This window comes from Pezoporus occidentalis, unplaced genomic scaffold (assembly GCF_034315485.1).
Source record: "Pezoporus occidentalis ecotype Australia unplaced genomic scaffold, CSIRO_AGI_Poc_V1 ctg4, whole genome shotgun sequence".
Classification (NCBI taxonomy): domain Eukaryota; kingdom Metazoa; phylum Chordata; class Aves; order Psittaciformes; family Psittacidae; genus Pezoporus; species Pezoporus occidentalis.
The window spans coordinates 6,198,373-6,219,019 of NW_026915724.1; the positions used below are offsets into that span (position 1 = coordinate 6,198,373).

Genomic DNA, 20,647 nt, shown 5'->3' on the forward strand with positions numbered 1-20,647 from the left:
CATGCACATTATATCCCATTTGTGAAACTGTTTCTCTTGTACATTCAGCTTTGTTTTGAGTGCTTATACCTTGTGAGGCCTATATAAATAGGATGCAGTGTAAACTAGGCATTGCAAGTCTCAGGTAATATGGGTACATTTGGAGGGCTGTTAAGTGCTGTTAAGTGCTGTTAAGTGCTGATTCCACTTTCTGTTCGTTTCAAATTCAGTTTTACATAACTGGAGCCAGCAGACAGATGAAAGATGTAGATGTCTTTTTTTTTTTTTAATTATTATTTGAAAGAATGTAAACCTATTTTTTTTTCTTTATGTAATCTGACTTTTCCTGTAGCTAATAGATAGAAATCTGTCTTTGAGTCAAGAAGTAGTTTGCCATTAACTTAAAGAGAGTGGTTTCTTTCTGCCTTGTTGGGTAGTTTAATGCAGCTAGAATTCAAACAGCAGATGAATGTATATGAGAAACTTGTTGACATAATGTGACAATAGCAGTTGCATTTGATACCCTGTGATACGTTTTTTCTTTTTATATCTTTGCTTTGTTGCACACTTAGTGAAAATTTTGCTCAGTGATTTTGTGTGGTGTCCAAAAAGGAACTAAGACGAGACAATCAAATCTAACTTTTCCTCTGTTGCACAACTTCCAAACCCTGTTAAGATCTGCAGGGATTTGAAGTTTTATGAAATTCAGGTTTATACCACAGCTCTGTTTTGTAGTATGTTATACTCTCAAGTACCATATCTGAATAAAGCTGGTACGTTTCTCAGGTTTTTCAAGTGAAAGACTTTCCTCTTGTTCTTTATCATGAAACAACTGTGTAAGAGAATGTGAAATGCATTTGTTAAAAAACTAAGGAGACGCTAACTGTGACTTACCAGAAGGACGCTTGCCAGGTAATTACTAGCTTAAACATGTGATATTGCAGGTTATTTCTGCATTTGTCAGATCAGTCAAGTTCAGTAAATGGAACTTGTTTTAATATAGGTGACTTTATTAATTTTATTAGCTGACTCCTGAGTAGAACCAAGTGTAAAAAGAGGATTACACTATACAGTTGCATACAAATGTGGCAGCTAAGCTACTTACAAACCCAGTCCAGTCTTCTACTTCTTGTTCAGGCTGAGTTCTTTGGAATATCTCTTAAGAATTTGCCCAAGTAAGGAGGGCAGGATTTAGCGTTATAAACAGGGATCAAACTTGTAAGTGAAGTGTCTACTAACTGCAGTGGTAGTAATTAGTTCCTAAGTCTGTAACTATAACAATATTGTGTGCAATGTGATGAGAAAGCATTGTATTTATTATGAATTTGTGTGTGTTTTTTCTTAATATCTTTTATCATGTAAAGCCTTATTAGATTTTTCTATGATACATGAATTAAACTTTTATTCAAGCGGATGTGTATTTTTGTTCTCATTTTAGATACCATGGATAAAGTATTAATGGTCATTTTATAGTCTTTTATTTCTATCTGTGACAGTCAGAAGTCAGGACGCTTATGTAACCTGTGTCCACTTGGTATAGTCATGTCAGCATGGTTTTTAGGATTAACGCTGGAGAGAGAAGTAAAGGAGCCTGTGGCCACGCTCTCATTCAGAGTATGGCTGTGGGCGCAGTCATCTTGCTTGCTGCTGTGTGGGAAAAACACCCATCAGCAAAGAAACGCTGTGTATCTTGCAGGTTATATGAAATGATCTTTAAGAAGGAAAAGCTTGAAATGGTTTTCTTATTGTACTGTACTGCTTTTATCACTAGATGGCCTACAAGAATCAGTGTTTTGTGCTATTTTGTGATCTGGTGGTGTGGTGTCTCAGAAGTTTAAAGTGACTTGTTGAGTAGAATATTTACTGTACTGTGCTATTTAATTATGTACCAGGGTATCTGGGAAGTGGGAGAAGAAGAAGGGAGGAGGCAGAATAATATTAGAATGTTTTGGTATAACTGGACATATTGGCAGCATTGCAGTGGAGAAACAAGAGTATACGAGCACAGAATTATTTCATCTGTGGTTACATCTTGTTTCCACTGAATATTTAACAGGTTTAAGCATTAGCTGGAGGTGACTGGAAAGTCATCCCTATTTTCAGGTGTTTGTTCCTCCCCTATAGCTACAGAACCTGTCTTGGTTCCCTTTTCTATATATGTGAAACTAACTCATGCAAAACAGCGCAACTTACTTGGGAGGAACTGAGAATCTGAGTTTAGAAAACTTTTGCCTAGGAGGTAAGAAAGACCAGTTTGACTTCCTTCAAGTAAAGAAGAAATTACAAGGAAGAAACTTCTTTAGTGCTCTAGGTACTGAGTTAAAGAGTAAGAGTCTAATCCACAGGCTGCATTGTGGTGGTGAAAACCTGAAACAATGCACCCAAAAAAACACCACTTCCGGGCCAACAAGCTGTGCAAAATTCCCTAGCAAGGTGGTGAATCCAAATCAGGGATTCATGTCTGAGCAAGCCATGACCCTATTCCCACTTTAATGCTGGCTAGCTTATTTTTAGGCTAATTTTTAACTTCTTTCCCTTTGATATTTTTGTTACCTTATTCATTGCTGTGGGTGCCATTCAGCAAGACAATATTGAAAGCTAGGCTGTGCTTGTACCAGTTCTGGGCAGATTTCTATAGAAATTAGTGGCCTGTTAAGGACATGGTGGTTCCTTTCCTGGAACAGGGAAGAAAGTATGGGGACCGTTTGAACAACCAGGAAGAACAATAATGAATGGTTTTGCTATTGTGTTTTGTCCCTGCATTGCCTTTGTGAGGCAGGAGTCCTGAGGGGAGAGAAATAGCTCTGTGTGTGTGTGAACAGGCATCTGAAGGCTGCCTGCCAATGCACACTCAAGAATGTTTGAGTTTGAGGGGGGAGGGTGTACACAGAAGATTTCACAGTCACTTTTATCATGGTAATTAATATTTTATTTGGGGTTGGTTTCCTTCTGTGGAGTTCACTCATGTATCTGGTGGTGGTGTTATCAGAAAAGCTGTTGGAATTGGCTGGTGTTCAAGTGCCATTAAAGTTTCTAAATGCCTGTTCAAATTATTTTGGTTTGAGTACTTACGTGGAAGACAGATAGATGGATACTGGGAGATGATTGATTACGTAACCTTGTTAGCCTTGTGTCTTTTCCCAAGGCAGGGCTTTTCTCAAATCCAGTCTTTATTTATAGGGTAAATAGCAAAGAATATCCTGCCCGGGGCCACCTGTTGATAAGGCTACTATTCCAGCTTTCATCACTTCCTCATAATGCTTATATCTGTTTCACAAAGTAAGCAGTGTGTTTTAAGAGCCAACTTTCTCTGTGAGTTCTTATACAGCAAAATATTTCTAAGACCCTTTCATCCAAAAATTGTCCAGACCATCTAAAAATAGCTGTCACTATTTGAAAGAGCCCTTGACCAAGGCATTTGCTCCAAACTTCAGCGAAACCCCTCAAATTATCTTCTTTGTGATTCTTAGAATGAGCAAACATCCCTTACAACCAAGCTTCTGTAACTGAAAAGCAGAAAGCAAACAAAGCAAAAGGCCGATTCTAGCAATTGTTGCTTCCAGTCATCAAAGCAATTGGTTTGAGTACTCCACAGGCTTCCTCTGATGATCTGGACTGGAAGGTATTTTGCTGTGGTTTTGCAGTTATACGAGTCCAAGACCTGGTTTTATATGTGTTGTTTCACTTGTAAAAAAGTATTTCACATATTTCAAAGCAGTAATTTTCCTGAAGAGTACATCAGCAAAACCAGAAATCCTAAAATAGCCATTTTCTAGCTAGGGGTTTATTAGGAAATGAGTTCTCTCTGTGACTTTCTCAAGGCACCAGGTTGTTATCAGGTTATTATCACCTGAATTCAACTTCAGACCAGGAAGTTTAAACTTCACATACCTGTACTTCACTGAGATTTACTCAGCAGCTCTCATGCTAGGCTAGCTCTTAAAGCCTGCTTTTCTCAAAAGACAATGAGACTTATAAGAATGTGACTCATTACCCAATTGCTATAATTACATGAATTACTAATTGTTAATGCTATTATTAATAAAATTTAATAATAGTATTACAGAGGAGAAACAAAGTGCAATGAATAGTTTATAGACAATTTGTGGGGTTTTTCCAAAGACTCCCTGGCAAAATGGAAGTACTCCAGAGCTTTCACCCAGACCCATTGTCACCCTGGATGGAGTTAGTTCTCGCAATAGTTCTAGGCTTTCAGATTCATCAGTAGCATTCATACTGTCGTGTCACTGATGGAGTCTGAGGAAGCCTATTTGCAGCTTCTCAAAGCAGATCTAACCATGTCTTGTATTTCTGAGGAAAAGAGAGAATCCTGAAGAAGTTTATTACCTGCTTTGCTTTAATTTGAGAGATTTGAACTTAATGTTTCTCATTAATATTTGCAAGAAGTGTCTCAGTCCACCCTTTCAACCAAAAGTGCCAGGAAACCGTCTGTCTCTGAACAAGTTTAGTTTGCTCTTTCTGCCAATAAACTGAAAAAGCCTAATTTTTCCCTGACTAGAGACAGAAGCTAGTTCACCCATCATCCCTAGGCTCGTAAGCTTTACTTCAGGTTTCTCAACTCCCAAGAATGAGTTTGAACACATCTCTAGCTTTCCCGCTTTAGTTCTTGCATGGAGTCCTTATGGAGCTTAGTTACTGTGCCGTAACTTCCAGGCAGCAGTCGCTACTTATTCCAGCAACAGCTGCCATAGTCTTCTGAATTTACGCCCATTCCACTTCAGATGCTTGCAAATGAGGGAACAGGCTTCATGAACACACTGAATGCTTAAGCAAACCTAGAAGTAAAATGGCCAGTGAACATGCTGGCTGGCGCCCAGCCACCTGCACTTGCCTATAAGGGAGATGCTGGAAAGGCCATGGCAGCAGCTTTGCCATCTGAAGCTGCAGCTTTGACTGTCCCAGCTGGAGCTATGGTTAGACAACCAGTACATTAATATAGATATCTTTCATGGCCTTTTATTCTTGACTATCAGCATTCTTGCCCTCCCTTCACTGCATTTGCAACAGTTCCTTAAGAAAGCTGTTCAGAATCAGTCAGCAGTTTCCTCTCTTTTCCTCCGCTTTTAGCTTCACCTTAGTGCTGTAAGTAGAGAAAAGTTATGGTACAAATGAAAATGTATCCTTATACATAAATTTTATTTTAAGAGAAGCTGATTCATGTCACATCAGCATGGGGAATACCAATCCAGGCAGTAACCCCGGTTTGAACAGCAGTGCTTGCTGAGCATCTTTTGTTCCCCCCAGATTCCTCACTTGAGCATTTTGATAGTGGAGTCCAGGCTATTTTACAATAAACTGTTCTTTTGGCAACTGTTTTCTGCAAAGGCTCAGCGTAGGTGGTTATAGTCACACTAGGGTTTTGGTGCTGTGGCTGGGCTGTCTGTGGCAATGAGGCCACCGAACTGCATGGGGGAAGAATACAAGTCATGTGGCAGCTGATGTCTGGCAAGTCAGGGTTTCATGAATCACACCCAGTCTGTAATGTCTCACATTTAAACGTTTAGGAAAGTTTAGATTTCCCAAAAGCAGAGTAAGCCAAGCTCAAGGCTTGTACTCTACACTGCCACATCAGTGAGCATGGATGCGTGCACAGCCATGCCATGTGTTTGTGCTGTTGACAAAAAGGATTTAAAATGATACTCAGAAAGGTCGTAAGGTGCCAAATAATATTCTTCCTTCCTTCATTCTTCATAAGCGTGCACTTTGAATTCCCAGGCATCCTATTTACTATCTGGGTGAGTGACACGCAGCAGATCTCTCTTGGGATCAGTTGTCCCCAGGTTGAGGAGTGGGAGCATGTTTATACAATGCCATTAGGCCTAGGGTTTACTGTGGGAAGAAAAAAAAACCCTATGAAATAAAAAGCTGCCTCTAGAACAGAGCTTGATTGTCCTGTGAGTGCCTAATTACAGGACAGATAACCCCATGTGGTAAATAAAGGGGTAAACTGGCATTTTTTTCTTACAGACTTTGCTGCATCCTCACCTCATTACCACACATCATTTTTATTCCTTTAGCACAGCTTATCTCCTGCTAAGTTTGCCATGAATTCATTGCAGGTTTTTTAGCTCATGACTATAATGTTGAAGAACATTATCCAGACAGATGGGTGATTAATTATATGAGAAATAATTAATTATATGAGAAATAATTAAAAAGAAACACAATCTCATACTTTCATGAGTAGAAGAATTTTTGGTAGTTTTCTTGTTCTCTGTGTCCTGTAGAAATTACTGATAAATTACGATCTAGGTACCAGGACTTCAAACCAGACAAGAAAAATTCAAGAGCTTCATTTATGCAGTTTGAAATCAGACTGGAGCACTAAAAAACAGAGGCAATTAAAATTTGGGATGTCTCCTCTGCCTGATTAAACATCTGACAAGATGTGTGACTGACACTCCTCTCCAATCTTAATTTATTTGTTTAATATTAAAAAACTCCTCAGATGTATATAAGCCATCTGCTGTCCCCAGATTCACTGAGCCTTGGTATATTACGTATCTGCAAAGCATTTTCATTTGATACTGTTAACTACAGAAATTTGCTCATGAAAATTTCCAGTTGAAAAAGCCAATGGTTTCTAGACATTTCTGATTATGGCTCAATCTTCTTTCCTCTATGGTCCACAACAGTTCTATTTTGATCATTACCACTAGGATGCAGACTGCTTTCACACTAAATAACACTGACCAAGCAGCAGCAGCAGCCAGGCTGAGTCCTTCTCAATTCACTTGGGACACTTGACCTCATTATTTCTTTAATGCCCTGCAGAAGTCTCCACCTGGAGATGGGGCCCTTGCTCAGCGGTGGAGCAGCCTGGAACCTAGACCATGATATGGTGAATGTCATGGTCTGACAGCGCTAGGGTGATTGGGAGAGCATGGCAGCATGCAGGTAGTTTCAGATGGTGGAGCACACTGTGACTGCTGATGTGGATGTCAGGCAGCCCGGGGAGGGATGTGCCTGGGGGAGCATCCCAGCTGACCACCTTGGCTCCCTGCTGCACAGCCTTCAGTGCTTCACACTGAAGTAAGATGAACCATGGTTTAGCACTGCCCCTTCCGCTCCGGCAAGGACAGGAGAGCCCACAGCCCTTCCTGGGTAGAAGCAGGGTTGCAAGGAGACACGGGAGGAAGGCCAGCCTGGGTCAGCTTCATGCAGACCTACCATGCAGCTGGTGGTGAGATGCTCTCCACTCTCTGCCTTCACTTGTCTCCCTGCTTACTGTGGCTCCTGTGTGCTGGAAGCTGTTATACGTTTGTACAGCAACAAGCGTGCTGGGATTTACTGGGACAGCTGCAGTAACAGAGCAAGCATATGGAAATGAGAAAGAGCATGTCAGTGCTGTAAAAGAAACTGGCCCTTAGGTCCTGGATGCAAGCTGAAGCAAGATACAGCAGTTGCAGTTGGTTAACACTGAGTTACTTGAGGAGTTGGACTTCTCAGTTGGCTCTTGTTTTCCTTGATTTGAACAAGTACCTGTGGCTTTCAATCACCTGTCTGCCTGGCAGCTATAGCATCTGAATAATGTAAATCCTTAGGGATTTCTTCTCAGCCTTATGGATCAGGGCAGGCACGAAATAGCAGTGTTCATTGGGTAGCTACCATCTGACCTTCAGTGCTGATTATCAGCAGATTATCTGCCACCACCAGGAAAATGCCAGGAGAAGTGCATGAATGAGGGGAATATTTCCTAACCTGCTGCTCCAGAGACCCCATTATGGAGTACCAATTCTGTGGGCCCCTTCAAGCCCTGTGAGGAAAAAGTGGTCTTCTCTTTACGTAGAGCTGCACCAGCACTTCCCATTCACATTGCAAGAGTAGCAAGGACGTGATGGAGATGTGTGGAGCAGAGTGAGCTAGACACATCTAAAGAGGTGGATAAGCACTTGCCGAAGCTGATGCATGCAAAAGAATGGCTGTGGGAGACTATCCAAATACCTTGTTGGGTCCAGGTACAATTTATGCACTCCTGTTTTCCTCATGCTTTTCCCTTTTGCCATCTGTGCTTGTGCAGCCCTCCCTGCTCCTCATTCCTTGCAGAGACATAGCAGAAGAGTGCAGTGAAGTTAGCAAGCTGTGTATGCTACTGGCCACGCAGCAGCCTCTCTACTTTGAATTCCAGTGTTTGGATGCACAGTGTAGTATGTGCACTCACACAGTATCACAGCCCCACAGCAAACTAAGAGGTGTTGATATGATATGATGTTATAGATTACTTTACTTTTCTAAAGTCTCTCACTTTTCCCCTGTGGGAAAAAGAGACAGTTAAAGCCCAGTCCTGTAAATGACAACATGTTATTTTTAGTTGCAGAGCTCAGCTATGCTTAATTAGTTTATCCAGCTGAAAAATGAAAAAGAAAAGCCCATGCTCTACAGCAATACGCATTCATGTGTAGCTCCTAATAACTTAAATCCTTTAATTTGTCGTAAAGAACACCCATTAATGTTGTGTGTGAAGCAAATGGCACAATCCTTTATATATAATCTGAATACTTTGTAGTCAGCAGCTCCACTAAATAAAATAAGTCAAATCTGAGTTGTTTCTGTGAGCAAGTGCTACATAGCTATTACTATGCCCACTTCATAGAGGAGTGTGATACCAAGAGATTAAATATTACAGTCCATTAAGTATTATAGTGTGGGACACGTGTCACAGCCACAATACAATTTGGGTCATTAGGTTGAGGTCTCACTAAGCAGGCAGTGTTGCTTCTTCAGAGAAATCCCAGTGTGTCTTCTGTTTCCCTAAGGTTTCTGTGGTGGATACAAGCAGCTGAATGCCTTGCAATTTCCTAGCACAAAGGGAAAAGGCTTGTGTTTTCTTCTCAGTTTTCCAGAAAGGCTTGGACCTCGGAGTCACAGATGTGTTAATGTAAAGTAAGTAGCCACATCTACTGAGGAAGCCAAGTCTTCATTCTTCTCCAGGAGGACAAAGACATATCTACACACCATTAATTACTAATGTATGCGCCCAAGCAGGTTTTCATCAGTCATTTCAAATGTCATTATAGCGGACAAGAGTGTTTTCAGAAGATAGCATTTGGAGTGTGCATTCCAGGTAGCTCTGTGAAGTCATCTGTATGCAATTTTGAAGCAGAAACTCTATTTATTAAGGAGGCCCTACTTCCAACATGCTGGTTAATATTATGCAAAATTATATGTCATACAGAGCAGACTGAGAGTCATAATAGTTACATTGAATGAACAGAATGAATCTCGAAAGGTAGGAAGCTGGTCTTGCAATGCATTATTCATGGATGGCCAAATTAATCCCAGAAGCTGGAAATAGGGGAAGAATGTGCAATTTATGGCTTTTTTACTCTCCAAAGATTCTGACTCCAGTAACACATTTGCTCCACATGATCTCCTTGTTAAAGCAATCTCCAGAAAGAGGATTCAGTGTGATTAGATACTTCTGTATTGTAAGTTTAAAAACTGGCACAGTTACCAACAAATGTATTTTGTTTTGCTGTAATAAACAATTGCTTCTGAACAGGAAATAACTAGTATTTTTTTCTGATGAGGCTGGCATTTTAATTTATTTGCGTGGTAAGCTGTCCTTTGGGCATATGAACTTTCTGGCAAGTCAGAGAAATAAGGATGATCCCTAAATGCATCAGTAATTTTGGCCTGCAGATTACTGCTCCAACAAGTGCATTCCCTGGGTAAGAGGGAGAGAACCCATCCATAGCCTTTCTAGACATAGGAAACAAAAGTATGTTATTATCTCTGAACTAGATTGCATCAAAATCAGTGCATAACACTTCTTTTTTCAAACAACTATATTAAGAAAATAATATGAATATTCAAAATGCAAATGGTGCCTGACTTTCACATTCACTTCTGCAAAGTTAACCTACCAATGTCCTCCCCTCTGTCATGATGAAAGACTGTAGTACCTTTTAGATGAGGAGTTTTAAACTATGAGTGGTCATTTCTCATGGTTCCTGGATGGGTTACCTTGTTTGTGGGTTAACCAGGTCACAGGAAAAATCCCAAAGACCTAACTTTTTGATTCCTCATTTCCACTTCTCGAAATAGCATGTGTATGCCAAATTAATAAATGGTTTTGCTTTAATTATGTTTTTGTTTTATCTAGATTTCCTTAGATACTCAGGGGCTGTTTCTAATTAATTGTATAATTTATCCTAATCATAGAATGGTTTGGGTTGGAAAGGACCTTAAGGTCATCTAGTTCCAACCCCCCTGCCATGGAATTCCATGTTAGTTATCCAGCTAAAAAGAAATAATATTTCTTCTTACTGAAGTGGAAGAGGCAAAGAGACTACTTCTTGGAATAGAAAACACTGTGTGCTTCCAGATAATGGCAGCCTACTGAAACCTTAAGCACGGAAATAGAGCTCCAGTTTATAGGGTAGTACCAGGTTAGCTTTGGCTTATATGTTTTGTTAGTAATATATTTGCAGTAAACCATCAAATTCAACTGTTAAAAGGCGATATATTTTGCAGTGCTTAGTACTTACGTATAATTCACAGATTTGATCTCAGCACTCTGTGGTGATTGATCCCAGTGGGACTTGTGACATTTCAGCAATATGTACCAATAAATGCAATGAAATACTCTTTTTCCTCTACTGTATTTTTGACTCTTAAGCGTGTGGTGGTATTTCTGCCACTAGCCATGAGGTGGCATAATCTGCACAGCAGAACAGCAGTCAAACCTTTCACTTAATACTCCTTTGTATGTACAGAATGTTTCTTGGTGTATTAGATTTTAATGGTGAACGACAGGCTGTAAAACTAGTTGAGTTTTTAGAAACCCTACCCTTTTACAAAAGCAATGACAAAGATACATATTTGTGTGTGTGTGTGTTGTGGTGCTTTTCATGCTAGGAAATCAAAACTGTCATTTTGAGACTACTAAAGTATGATGATGTTAAAATCACAGTTCTTTTCCTTTTACCTTTTTCTTGTTGTTTGCTTTCTATCACCTAGTTTTGCTTTCAGCATGCTGCCTTTTGTAGGTCTGATATATTTATTTCCCCAAGTCTTTCTTGCATGGGCACAGCACAGATCAGGCAAGCACCAAGGCCAAGGCCTGGGTTTAAATGCAGTTAAATTGAGGTCCCGAGCAAAGCAGGAGAGGTCCTCAATGAGATCTCCCAGGGCTGTTTTCCAGCAGACTGCCGCAGGTTGCAGAGCCCAGCGTCTGTGGCAGCCAGACCCTCCTGCTCCCCTCAGAGCTCTGGGCTCCTCTGGGTTTCCTCCAGAGCTGCCACCCAGGCGCTAGGATGCGTCCTTGGGTGCTCCCATGGGCAGAGAGTGGTCTCCATAGGTGTTATTCTGGTCTTCAAACACTCCAAGGGACACTCCCTATAGCAGTCTACATACAGCCTTCTCTAAACTTCAGGGAAAACAGACTTACCTGAATTGTAAGACCTTTAGAAAACAAAACATGACTTTGAATACATATATATATTAAGAGTGGCATAGAAGGTTACCGATTATCACACACCTGAGGATCTGGCTGCCACCTCTAAGTCAGGTGGCTTTATTTGCTATGAAAAAAAACCCACAATGCAGTGTGGATTACTATCATCAGACCGTGGCTGCTTAAACAAGTTGTTGGCTTGTATTTGCCCCAGCACTTGGGACTTTCTACATGCTTGCTACCCTGGTTCTGGATACACAGATAAAGCAGGTTAAGTACACACTCATGACATTTGATTGAATAGTATGGGCCAACATGGGGAGCTGATTTGTTTGCTCACATGTAACATGGTTGTCATTCCAAGTAGTTACATCCTAGGGAATGTTGTAACACATCCTTGTATATGATGCTGTACTAGTTGGGCAGAAAATATTGTTGTGGAAAAAGAGAAATTGCATTACTTTTGGAATCACATTCAGCCAACTCATAATTCAGCTTCAGCAAGTCTGCTTGGCACTCACTTAGGGTGTTTTGAAACTATGGTTGCATATGGCTGGTGTGGAATAAACAGGAAACCAGGACAGCAAGCTTAAAAAAATGATACAAGGTCCTAGGGGGATAAGGAAAATATGAAGACTCCTTTTTTTTTGCCTTCCTGGTATGATTTATGCATGGTTACTGTTCAGTCAGTACACTCAAGAGTCTTTTGCTGGTAAGAAAACAGACCATGCAAGAGCAGCTGTTCCCCAAAGCTGTCCCATCCAGGACTGTGTTATATGACTGACCAGTAGGTACTCATATGGAGGCAGGAATTAAACCCAGATGCTTAATTCATCTAAAATCAAAGAGAAACATTTGAACTATGACTTGTGTGAAGGAAATGGAAACTGCCATGAGAAACCATCATTTATCAGCAGTTGCTTATCAACCTGGGGAAAATTGCAAGCAGGACAGGCTAGATCTGTGCCTGTGGCTGCTAAATAATTATTGAGGGTCCTGAACAGCCTTGTGTTCCTTACAGCGAAGCGGAGTGCTGCTATTTCCAGGTCATCGGGGCTGCTCTCACATCCTGTGAGCACACCATCAGCATGCAATGCAGACATAACTCTAAGGGGCAAACCCTGCAGCAGTGATCTTGATATGAAATATCTTCTTTATGTGCCTATTTTCACAGAACTGAATTCCCCGATTGTCCATAATGTGTATATTAGTTCGCTTATGACCCTCTGCAAATTAATGGCTGTTTCAGGATGATCCACAGTTATGCTTGTAGGGACAGAGAGGAGAGACTATTTCTTTAAGGCTATACTGATGAGGGCATCCTCCACCTTATGCAGCTCTAACCCATCAAACCTCTGACATGACCTCAGGGTGCAACCCAGCCCCCCAGCTGTAAAAGTGCCAATCTGGCAGGCAGGGACCCATCAATGTGAGAGGCACTAAAGAACAAGTTTCTGTCCAAACACTGAGCATAGCAGCTAAGAGCTGAGTTTGTTTGCAAAAAAAAACCATGGAAGCAACATTTTCCCAACTTGAAATTTCTTCAGTGTACAAAAGTGCTGCTAGGTTGTAATTCATTATAATTAAACCAGATGAAGCTGATACTGGAAGGAGGCAAGCCAATTAGTTTGGGATGTCAGTTTTTGTTTGCCTCTGTCAAAGTCTGTTAAAGGAACTTGATAGATTGCTGGGTTGGCTTTTTTCAACCAGGTAACTCCCATGTAAAAGACAGGCAGGAAGCCAGCTGCAGAGAAGCACATTGCAGTTGGTGTTGGAAAAAGGCTGCACCTGCCAATGTGGCACTTGGAGGTGACAACGGTGTTACACCACCACCTGAGCTGTGGACATCCGTGTGGAGAGGTGAAACTCAAGATCCAGACATGGAGTAGAGCCCAGCATGGCAGCTGTGAGCAAAGACAGCCAGCACTCAATGTTGTTTATCTGATAGAGATCAACCACCATGGTTTCTTTTGGCTAAAATACACCACTTTGGGGACAGGACAACAAGGCTTTTGAGTGACCAAATTATGTGTTCTCAGGATTTAAACAAGGTAGTATTGTCCCATGCTGACCAGCAACCATACCCCTACCTTCAAGTTCTAATATCCTTATTAATATATGGTAAAAACCAGGTTCTTAATGCCATCTTTTGCACTACTGAAGGCAAGCAGTTGTTAAATAAAACCAGGCATAATTCCCATGGTTTTAACTGGTAAAGTTCTATTGAAAGTTATTTCATAGAATCATAGAATAGTTAGGGTTAGAAAGGACCTTGAGATCATCTAGTTCCAACCCCCTGCCATGCACTAAACTATCTATAGTAGTTAATGTCATATCCGGCCACTAAAAGAACCCCTTTAGCAAATCCAGGCCATGAACTGTTTCATTTTAAAAAGTTCCTTCAGATCACAGTCGAATTTCAAAAAATTTATTTGTTTCAAATTTTTATGTAAAAAATCTGTATGGATAAGGAAGATCTGAGGGTGTCAGTCCAGCCAATGATTCCTTCAGGATCACCCAAAACTGTAATATACAATCACTCTATGTGACTGTACCAGGCAGAAATGTGTTTATTTCTCAGTATAGTTTCTGTTTTCAGGTCCTGAAGACATGAGATGCCTTTTTACAACACTGGTGCTACCGGGCTCGATCCTTACTGAACATGCAGTGCCATTATTTCTGCAGGCACATCCCCAGTCTTGCTGTCAGTTAAAGTAGTGTTGCAAATCTGATTCTCTGTAAAACTTGAGATAAGCAGAGACTCGGGGAAAGGAAAAGTCTAAAAGTTTGAAAGACAAATCTTCAGCTGTTCTAAGTGTCACTTTGTCAGTAATGTCAGAAATACCAGAACAGTTTATACCAACTGATATCTGCTCTGAGGTTTTAAGATTGTCAGCAAGTTCTGTTCTGCAGTGCAAACCTAGTAATTTCCTGAAATTACATGTTACAGTTAAGCTTAAGAAAACTATCTAAGTTTATTCAGAAAATCAACACTTATTTCCTATGTAGCTGGCTGGTCTGGGACTCACCTAACAGCTTAGTGAAAGTAAGTGTTACAGAAAAGAAGGAATTATTGCTTAAGTTTCCTACAAAATTGTTTGCCAATACATTTTACTATATTGGCAGACACAGCAATTAACATTCAAATCCATTTATTATTCTCTAGACTTTCACCCCCAACATGTACAGATTGATTGGTGCTATTTTTTGTATCTCAATTTAGAAAAGAACGACAGTTTCCTTCACCATTGCAGTATGCATTTTGGCTTGTTCTAATGAAGACAAATACCTCTCAATCAGGATCGTTCTGTTCATTAAGTGAGACAGATGGCAGACTCTCTGAATTGGTAATGATTCTGAGATTTGAAGTGTTATTTGGGATATTCTGGTTTGTGTTCCTCAGCTAGAGCAATCGATATTTCAGACAGAAGAGAAGTCAGAGTCTGTCTTTGCTGAGTTTTTGTGGCATGTGCACAGCTTTTGGTTAGCAACTTGAAAACATGAAGTACGCACAGAAAGGCAGGGTTTAGACACATTGAGGCAGATTCGTAAAACAGGGTCCAGCAAAAGTGCCTGTCTTGGTAGAAAATTAAGTACACCAAAAGTTCTTCCAGGGATGCTCCTCCTTGGAGAAAGCTCCTCCTTCCTTTTCCTCCTGTCTGGTCCTGAGGGTAGCACTGGGTTCAGCTGGAGGCTTTTAATCTGCTAGCCCATAATAATTATTGCAGGGAAATTTATGATGAAATGTAAAACCCAGATGGGAACCATATTGATCAATGTGTGATCAATGACGGGAATCAATGTGTTAGATGCCCGTGTCCCAGGCTCTCTCTGCACTTGAGAAAGCTGAAGCAAGGCAGCTTCTGGAAACTGCCAGATGCTGAACAGTGCTCAGTTATCCCTGTCTCTGAAGTTCCAGAGCCATCACAAACAAGAAGGCTGCATGTACTGGCTAGGTAGACATCATCAGTGTTTTAGGCATCATGTAAAGAAATGAAATAATCAGTTATGATAAGCAGAAGTAAAACATTACAGAAGTATATAAAAATGTGTTCACTTATTAAAATATTACAGCAATAAACAATTCACACTCTGTCTTCCTTATGATGCCTCAAAAATGGTATTATTTATATTAGGTTTGGTCTTTAGTGCTAAGGTTTTAGTGCTAAGATGAGCTTTTCAAGATGGGACAAACCTGGAACTTTGCAGTATTCTAGAATCTAGGGGAAAATAGTGTAGGAGGGAATACACAAACACACAAGGAAGATGACACTATCTTCATACAAAGCATCCCTCTTTTTGGCACAGTTTGACTTCACACACAAAGACATCCCGTTTGAGGTATATTTGGTTCTAGGAATACTAAAAAAGGTTTTATTCAGTTGTTGTTTCTGTTGACTTTGTCTTAATGCTTACTTTATACTCTGTTTCAGGGAACATTAACCTACGTTCAGGTTGTGGTTTCTCCAAAGACAGTGAGGTCTTTGATTTAACTAGGTGGGAAACAGGCGGATGCACCACAAGAGCCTTGCTACCTAAAAATGACAGACACTACCTCCATTGTATTTATTTGCACCCCATTAGGTTCATATTGATAACACAAATAGACTTTAGAAGGGAAAGAATCAAGACAAGCTTTTTAGCTTTCATCTTGAATACAGCTGATTCAAGAGAAGACTGCAAATTTAAGATCTAATGTTGTTGGGCCAGAAATTACCAGCTGAAGACTGCTTAGGACATTTACGAAGTAACTTAGTGGACCTCTGTTCAACTTGTGACAGAGATATAGAGATACACATGCCAGAAGGAATGTCCTTATTGACAATCCCACCAAAGAAACCATAAAATGAGAAACTGCAAAACCAAAACCAGCCCCAAACCCCTGAAGCTTCTGCTGAATGCTGAGGCACGTAGGCTCTGTGGAGAGATGCAGCTCTCTGGGGCATACAACTGTGCACAGCACTTCATACAGTAATTAAGAAGAAACCAAAGGTTCTGTTTAAAAGAGTGCCAGTTCCCCAGAGAAAATAGCTTTGTGTATCACTTTATGCTAGTGGTGACAGGATAGAAAACAAAATACCACAGTTACATACATGTTCTTTGTCTAGAAGTATTTACAAATAATTTTACAGATTTTTACACACATTTTCAGGTTTGCTTGTTTACTGTCAAATTAAGAGCAAAATTAGTCCCCGGAGACTTCTAAGGCTTCAAATGGTGCCTCGTACTGTACATTCATGCTTGGCTTCTTCCTGGGAGAAAGGAGGAAAAGAGTTTAAAAATGTGCAAATCACAGACATCTAAAGAGCCCTGGATGTAAGGATTCCTAGAGACTGACATCCGTAGAGTGGTTGTCCTACATCTCTTCAAATCAGAGACAGCTACTGATGGTGGGCTCAGGACAAAAGAGATTAGGAATGGAGAAGGAATCACATAAGAATTGCAACAATTAGGTGAGTACATTAGTGCTTGAACATCTGGGTAAGAAGGGTCATAGATCAATTCCTACAGCATACAGCAGTTCAAACAATGCAAGGACTGGACATTGAGAATTCTAAATACAGCATTGAAATGACTTCTTGTACACTGTTAGGGTTTGACTCCTGCTGCTCATTTTGGAGTCAAAGTTACTGTTTACCAACAAAATCTTGACCAGGCACAGTATGATTCTATCAGTCAAAAAATACTGACTTTTTCTGAGAAAGATGCACCCTTCTCCTAGTTTTCACAGGTGGTTTTGTTTTCATGCCTTAACACTGAATGTAGTAAAAATATTAAAATTAAAAAAGAAAAAATTTACAATTTACAAGTGTCCATATAAGTAAATTATTCAAAAATTCAAGATCATCTACAAGGATCTACGAAATAACAACGCTGATAATGACACTGAGCCTGCGGGAAGAACAGTCCACATGCCGTGAGGAACGGATGGTGGGTTTCTTCCAGAACGATGAGCCACAAGGTTGGTCTTCTCTTCTAATATCTGTTTCTTCAGCTGCAGCAGCAGAAGTCTTGAGTCCACTTCATTACTTACTTCGACCTAAAAAACCAGAATATATGAATTACTTAAAAATTAGTGTCTTCTTTTTGTCTTCCTATTTGTGAGTTGAAAATTCACATCAGCTGAAAGATTAGTAACTAATGAACAAGTGGATCAATGACCTCTGGTCACTAATGTTTTCAGCTACAAGACCCACATATAAGGACAAGAAAGAATGGCTGGGTACAAAGTAGTAGCTTTGTATCATGCATACTGTACAGGCAAAAAACTTCTGGGGAAAAATCCCACAGGTGCTGAAACATGTCTGAAGCTCACATAATAACAGATATTTTTTTTTTTAAGATGATGCACTTTAACACTGTATTTTAACAGTGTTGATAATCCTCACCATAATCACACATCTGTCAAATCTATGTGTTCTCACTCGATCCCCCGTAAACCGTGTTCACTTGTGTAATCTTGGAAAATCTACAGTGGTCTTTCATAGCAATTTTACACTGGGTAGAGTCTCAGGAGAAGATGCAGACAGGACAGGGCCACGCAGACCCATCACAGAGAGGTGACCTCTCCACTGACAGTTTCTCAGACAATCAGTTCTATGAGCAGAAGTTAGCAATGTTCCTGGAAATCCTAGGAACATCCCTAATTGGAATTAACCATTCAGAGTCTGTCCAAACAAGGTTGCTCAAAGCTACAGTAGCACTGGGTCAGACATACTCATCCAAACAGGAATAATAATGCACATGTAAACCATTAATAATAATGATAAAAAACCCTAATGCAAGACAAAATGCAACCTCTTATTTTTTAATTCTAAACCCCACACTCCTCTCTCTTCCATGTGGCAATTCATGAGGCAGTTCTAAACATTACCAAGTGACTTGGCTGTTGATATTGTGCTTGAAAGAGATGAAAACACAACAGTCCTCTTTATAGCCCATGTGCTTTAGTCTCAGAGAGAATATGATGATTTTTTTTCTACTCCCCCTGTTGTCTCCTGCCTTACACACATCTTAACTGAAGCTGCACTTTTGGGGGCAAAGATTCTTCTTCTCCTTGTCCAGTAGCCTAATGGAGTTATAGGCAGAATGAAGAGCAAACAGACAAGCTATGATCATTTCATATTTGCATTAAAGATGTTTGCCATGGAACAAGTTTAAGTTTAACCTCTTCTCAGGGGTGAAAAGGCAAACTAATCTTAGACTTGCTAATCATTAATAATTACGGGAGTACTAAGCAGACATTATACTGAATATGGATACTTGATAAAACAAGACTGTCTTCTGCATAGTATGGATGAGGCCACAGAGCCTTGTATTTCCAATGGGCTATGTTTAGTTAATTTATTAATTAAATAAGGGAAATAAGAGGGGTGAAAAAAAAGGGTAAATATAGCCAAGCTTTCATCTATAAATAACATCAAGCTAATTTTTCCCATGAGGAAAGTGGTGCGGATGGCAAAAGATCTGCAACCTTTATTAAAGCTTTGATTGTGTTTAACAAGCATTACTCATATTCAACTTTAAGAGAGCAGAAATGGAGTTTTTCACAGCTTGGATTCCAGAAGTCACATTTTATAGGGATATTATGGATTCTCAGACTGCATATAACTGATACAGACAGCAATTAACTTATCAAAAGAAGTCTTAGAAGGCTGATGTGCTGCAGAGACATAAGCATCTTCTGGCTCAATCCACTGACCATTCAAATTGTTCCCAGCAATTTGGCTTTTAATTCAGACTTTGATCACTGATAGTATTTTTCTTCCCTGCTTAGGTCCAGATCCTCTCTGTATCTTTCAGTGCATAGGACCAAAACATCGATAAAGAAGAAAACTCAGTATAATTTATCTTCCAATTTTATACTTCAGACTGCATAAAGAGGCCAGAGAGGGTCCTCCCATCTGTACAATACCCATATGTGGTTAATGGGAAGTTGCCATTTATTCTCCAGTACTGAAAGCCCACCAACATCTCCAAATCCTTTGAGCTACTTCACCAAAATCTGCCATTAAAAAAACAAATTCTCACATTCCGTGATTTTTCTGCTGCAAAATAAATGAACACATTTTGTAGGAATTTTTCTAAGTATTTTGTGAAAATTCCTTTTCCCCTCTCCTTTAGTTATATTAGGTTTACTAATAAAGTACTAAACATTTATTCATTTAATACATAAAATTAACCTGAATGCAGGTTTAGACATTAAAATCTTTTTATGAAGATGTGTAAGTGTTGTAGCTATGGCATTCTACATCCTGGGTACCTATTTTACTTTTTTCAGTCCAGAAGCTTATTCAGAATGGTCAAAACCCCATTTTGCTGTCATCATTACACAGAAAATGCAGCAAAACTAGCATTTAAAGAAATAATACTGAAAACGCAGATTCCAATATAGAGGGTGTACTTAATGCCATGTCATACTCTTCATTTTGTTGTCATAATGTGATATTTCTTCCTGTTCTAACATACATCATCATACTGAGAGGGCTTTTCTCCTTTTTGGTCCCCCATAATCTTACAATATTAACTCACTAAACTTCAGTACATTTTTGTCCATGTTTATTTCTACATACTGAAAGCTGCAGCTTGAATAAAATACATTTAAAAACCATGAAAAAATGAATAAAGTCACAAGCAATGTTCAGGTGTCAAGCGCCAACTCAAAACATCTTGTTAGCAATAGTCCACTTTAAATTAAATCTCCCAGCACATGTACACATGCATACACCAGGAAAAAAACCTCAAACTCATTTTAATTCCGTTAACTGGTAAGTAAAATACAGTAAGTCATTAAATCAGTTTCAGTCAATTAGCTGCACATGGGTTTCATGTTGCATTTAAGATACTTGAAAGGCCTGAAGGTAAATTTAAAGACAGAAAACATCAGGGCAACAACTTAGAAGCATCTAAGAAGACTTTACAAATTAACATCTTCTGTTTTGATATTTAGAAATATCATCTACTGGAAGTTACCTGGGCTTCTGCAAAATATATGTTCTAGTAATGTTTCCCCATTATCTTATTACAAATAAAAAGAATATATATGCATACGAACTTATACATTAGGTAGCAGAGTGGGAAGAGCCTATGAAAACGTGATTTTCATGGTGATAGCAAATATGTGATTACAAAGAGATAATGAAATTGCAGTGGAACTCTACAGATAGATAGACTTTAAGCTGACTAACAGGTTTTCAGCAAACATTTTTCTTTCAGTAGCTAGACAAATGTAAAAGCTTCTGCTTTTCC

The 20,647-nt window shown here is 39.7% G+C and overlaps 1 protein-coding gene across 2 annotated transcripts in view; it reads right to left on the bottom strand.

Moving 5' to 3' along the window:
* Positions 1-16,426: 16,426 nt before the first annotated feature.
* Positions 16,427-20,647, bottom strand: part of NKAIN3 (sodium/potassium transporting ATPase interacting 3) — a 355,864-nt gene continuing 351,643 nt past the window's right edge. For both annotated transcript variants that reach the window (XM_062633316.1, XM_062633314.1), the window contains one exon: positions 16,427-17,438. In XM_062633316.1, coding sequence (XP_062489300.1) covers positions 17,425-17,438 — 14 coding nt within the window. In that variant the 3' untranslated portion in view covers positions 16,427-17,424. The remainder of the gene's footprint in view (positions 17,439-20,647) is intronic.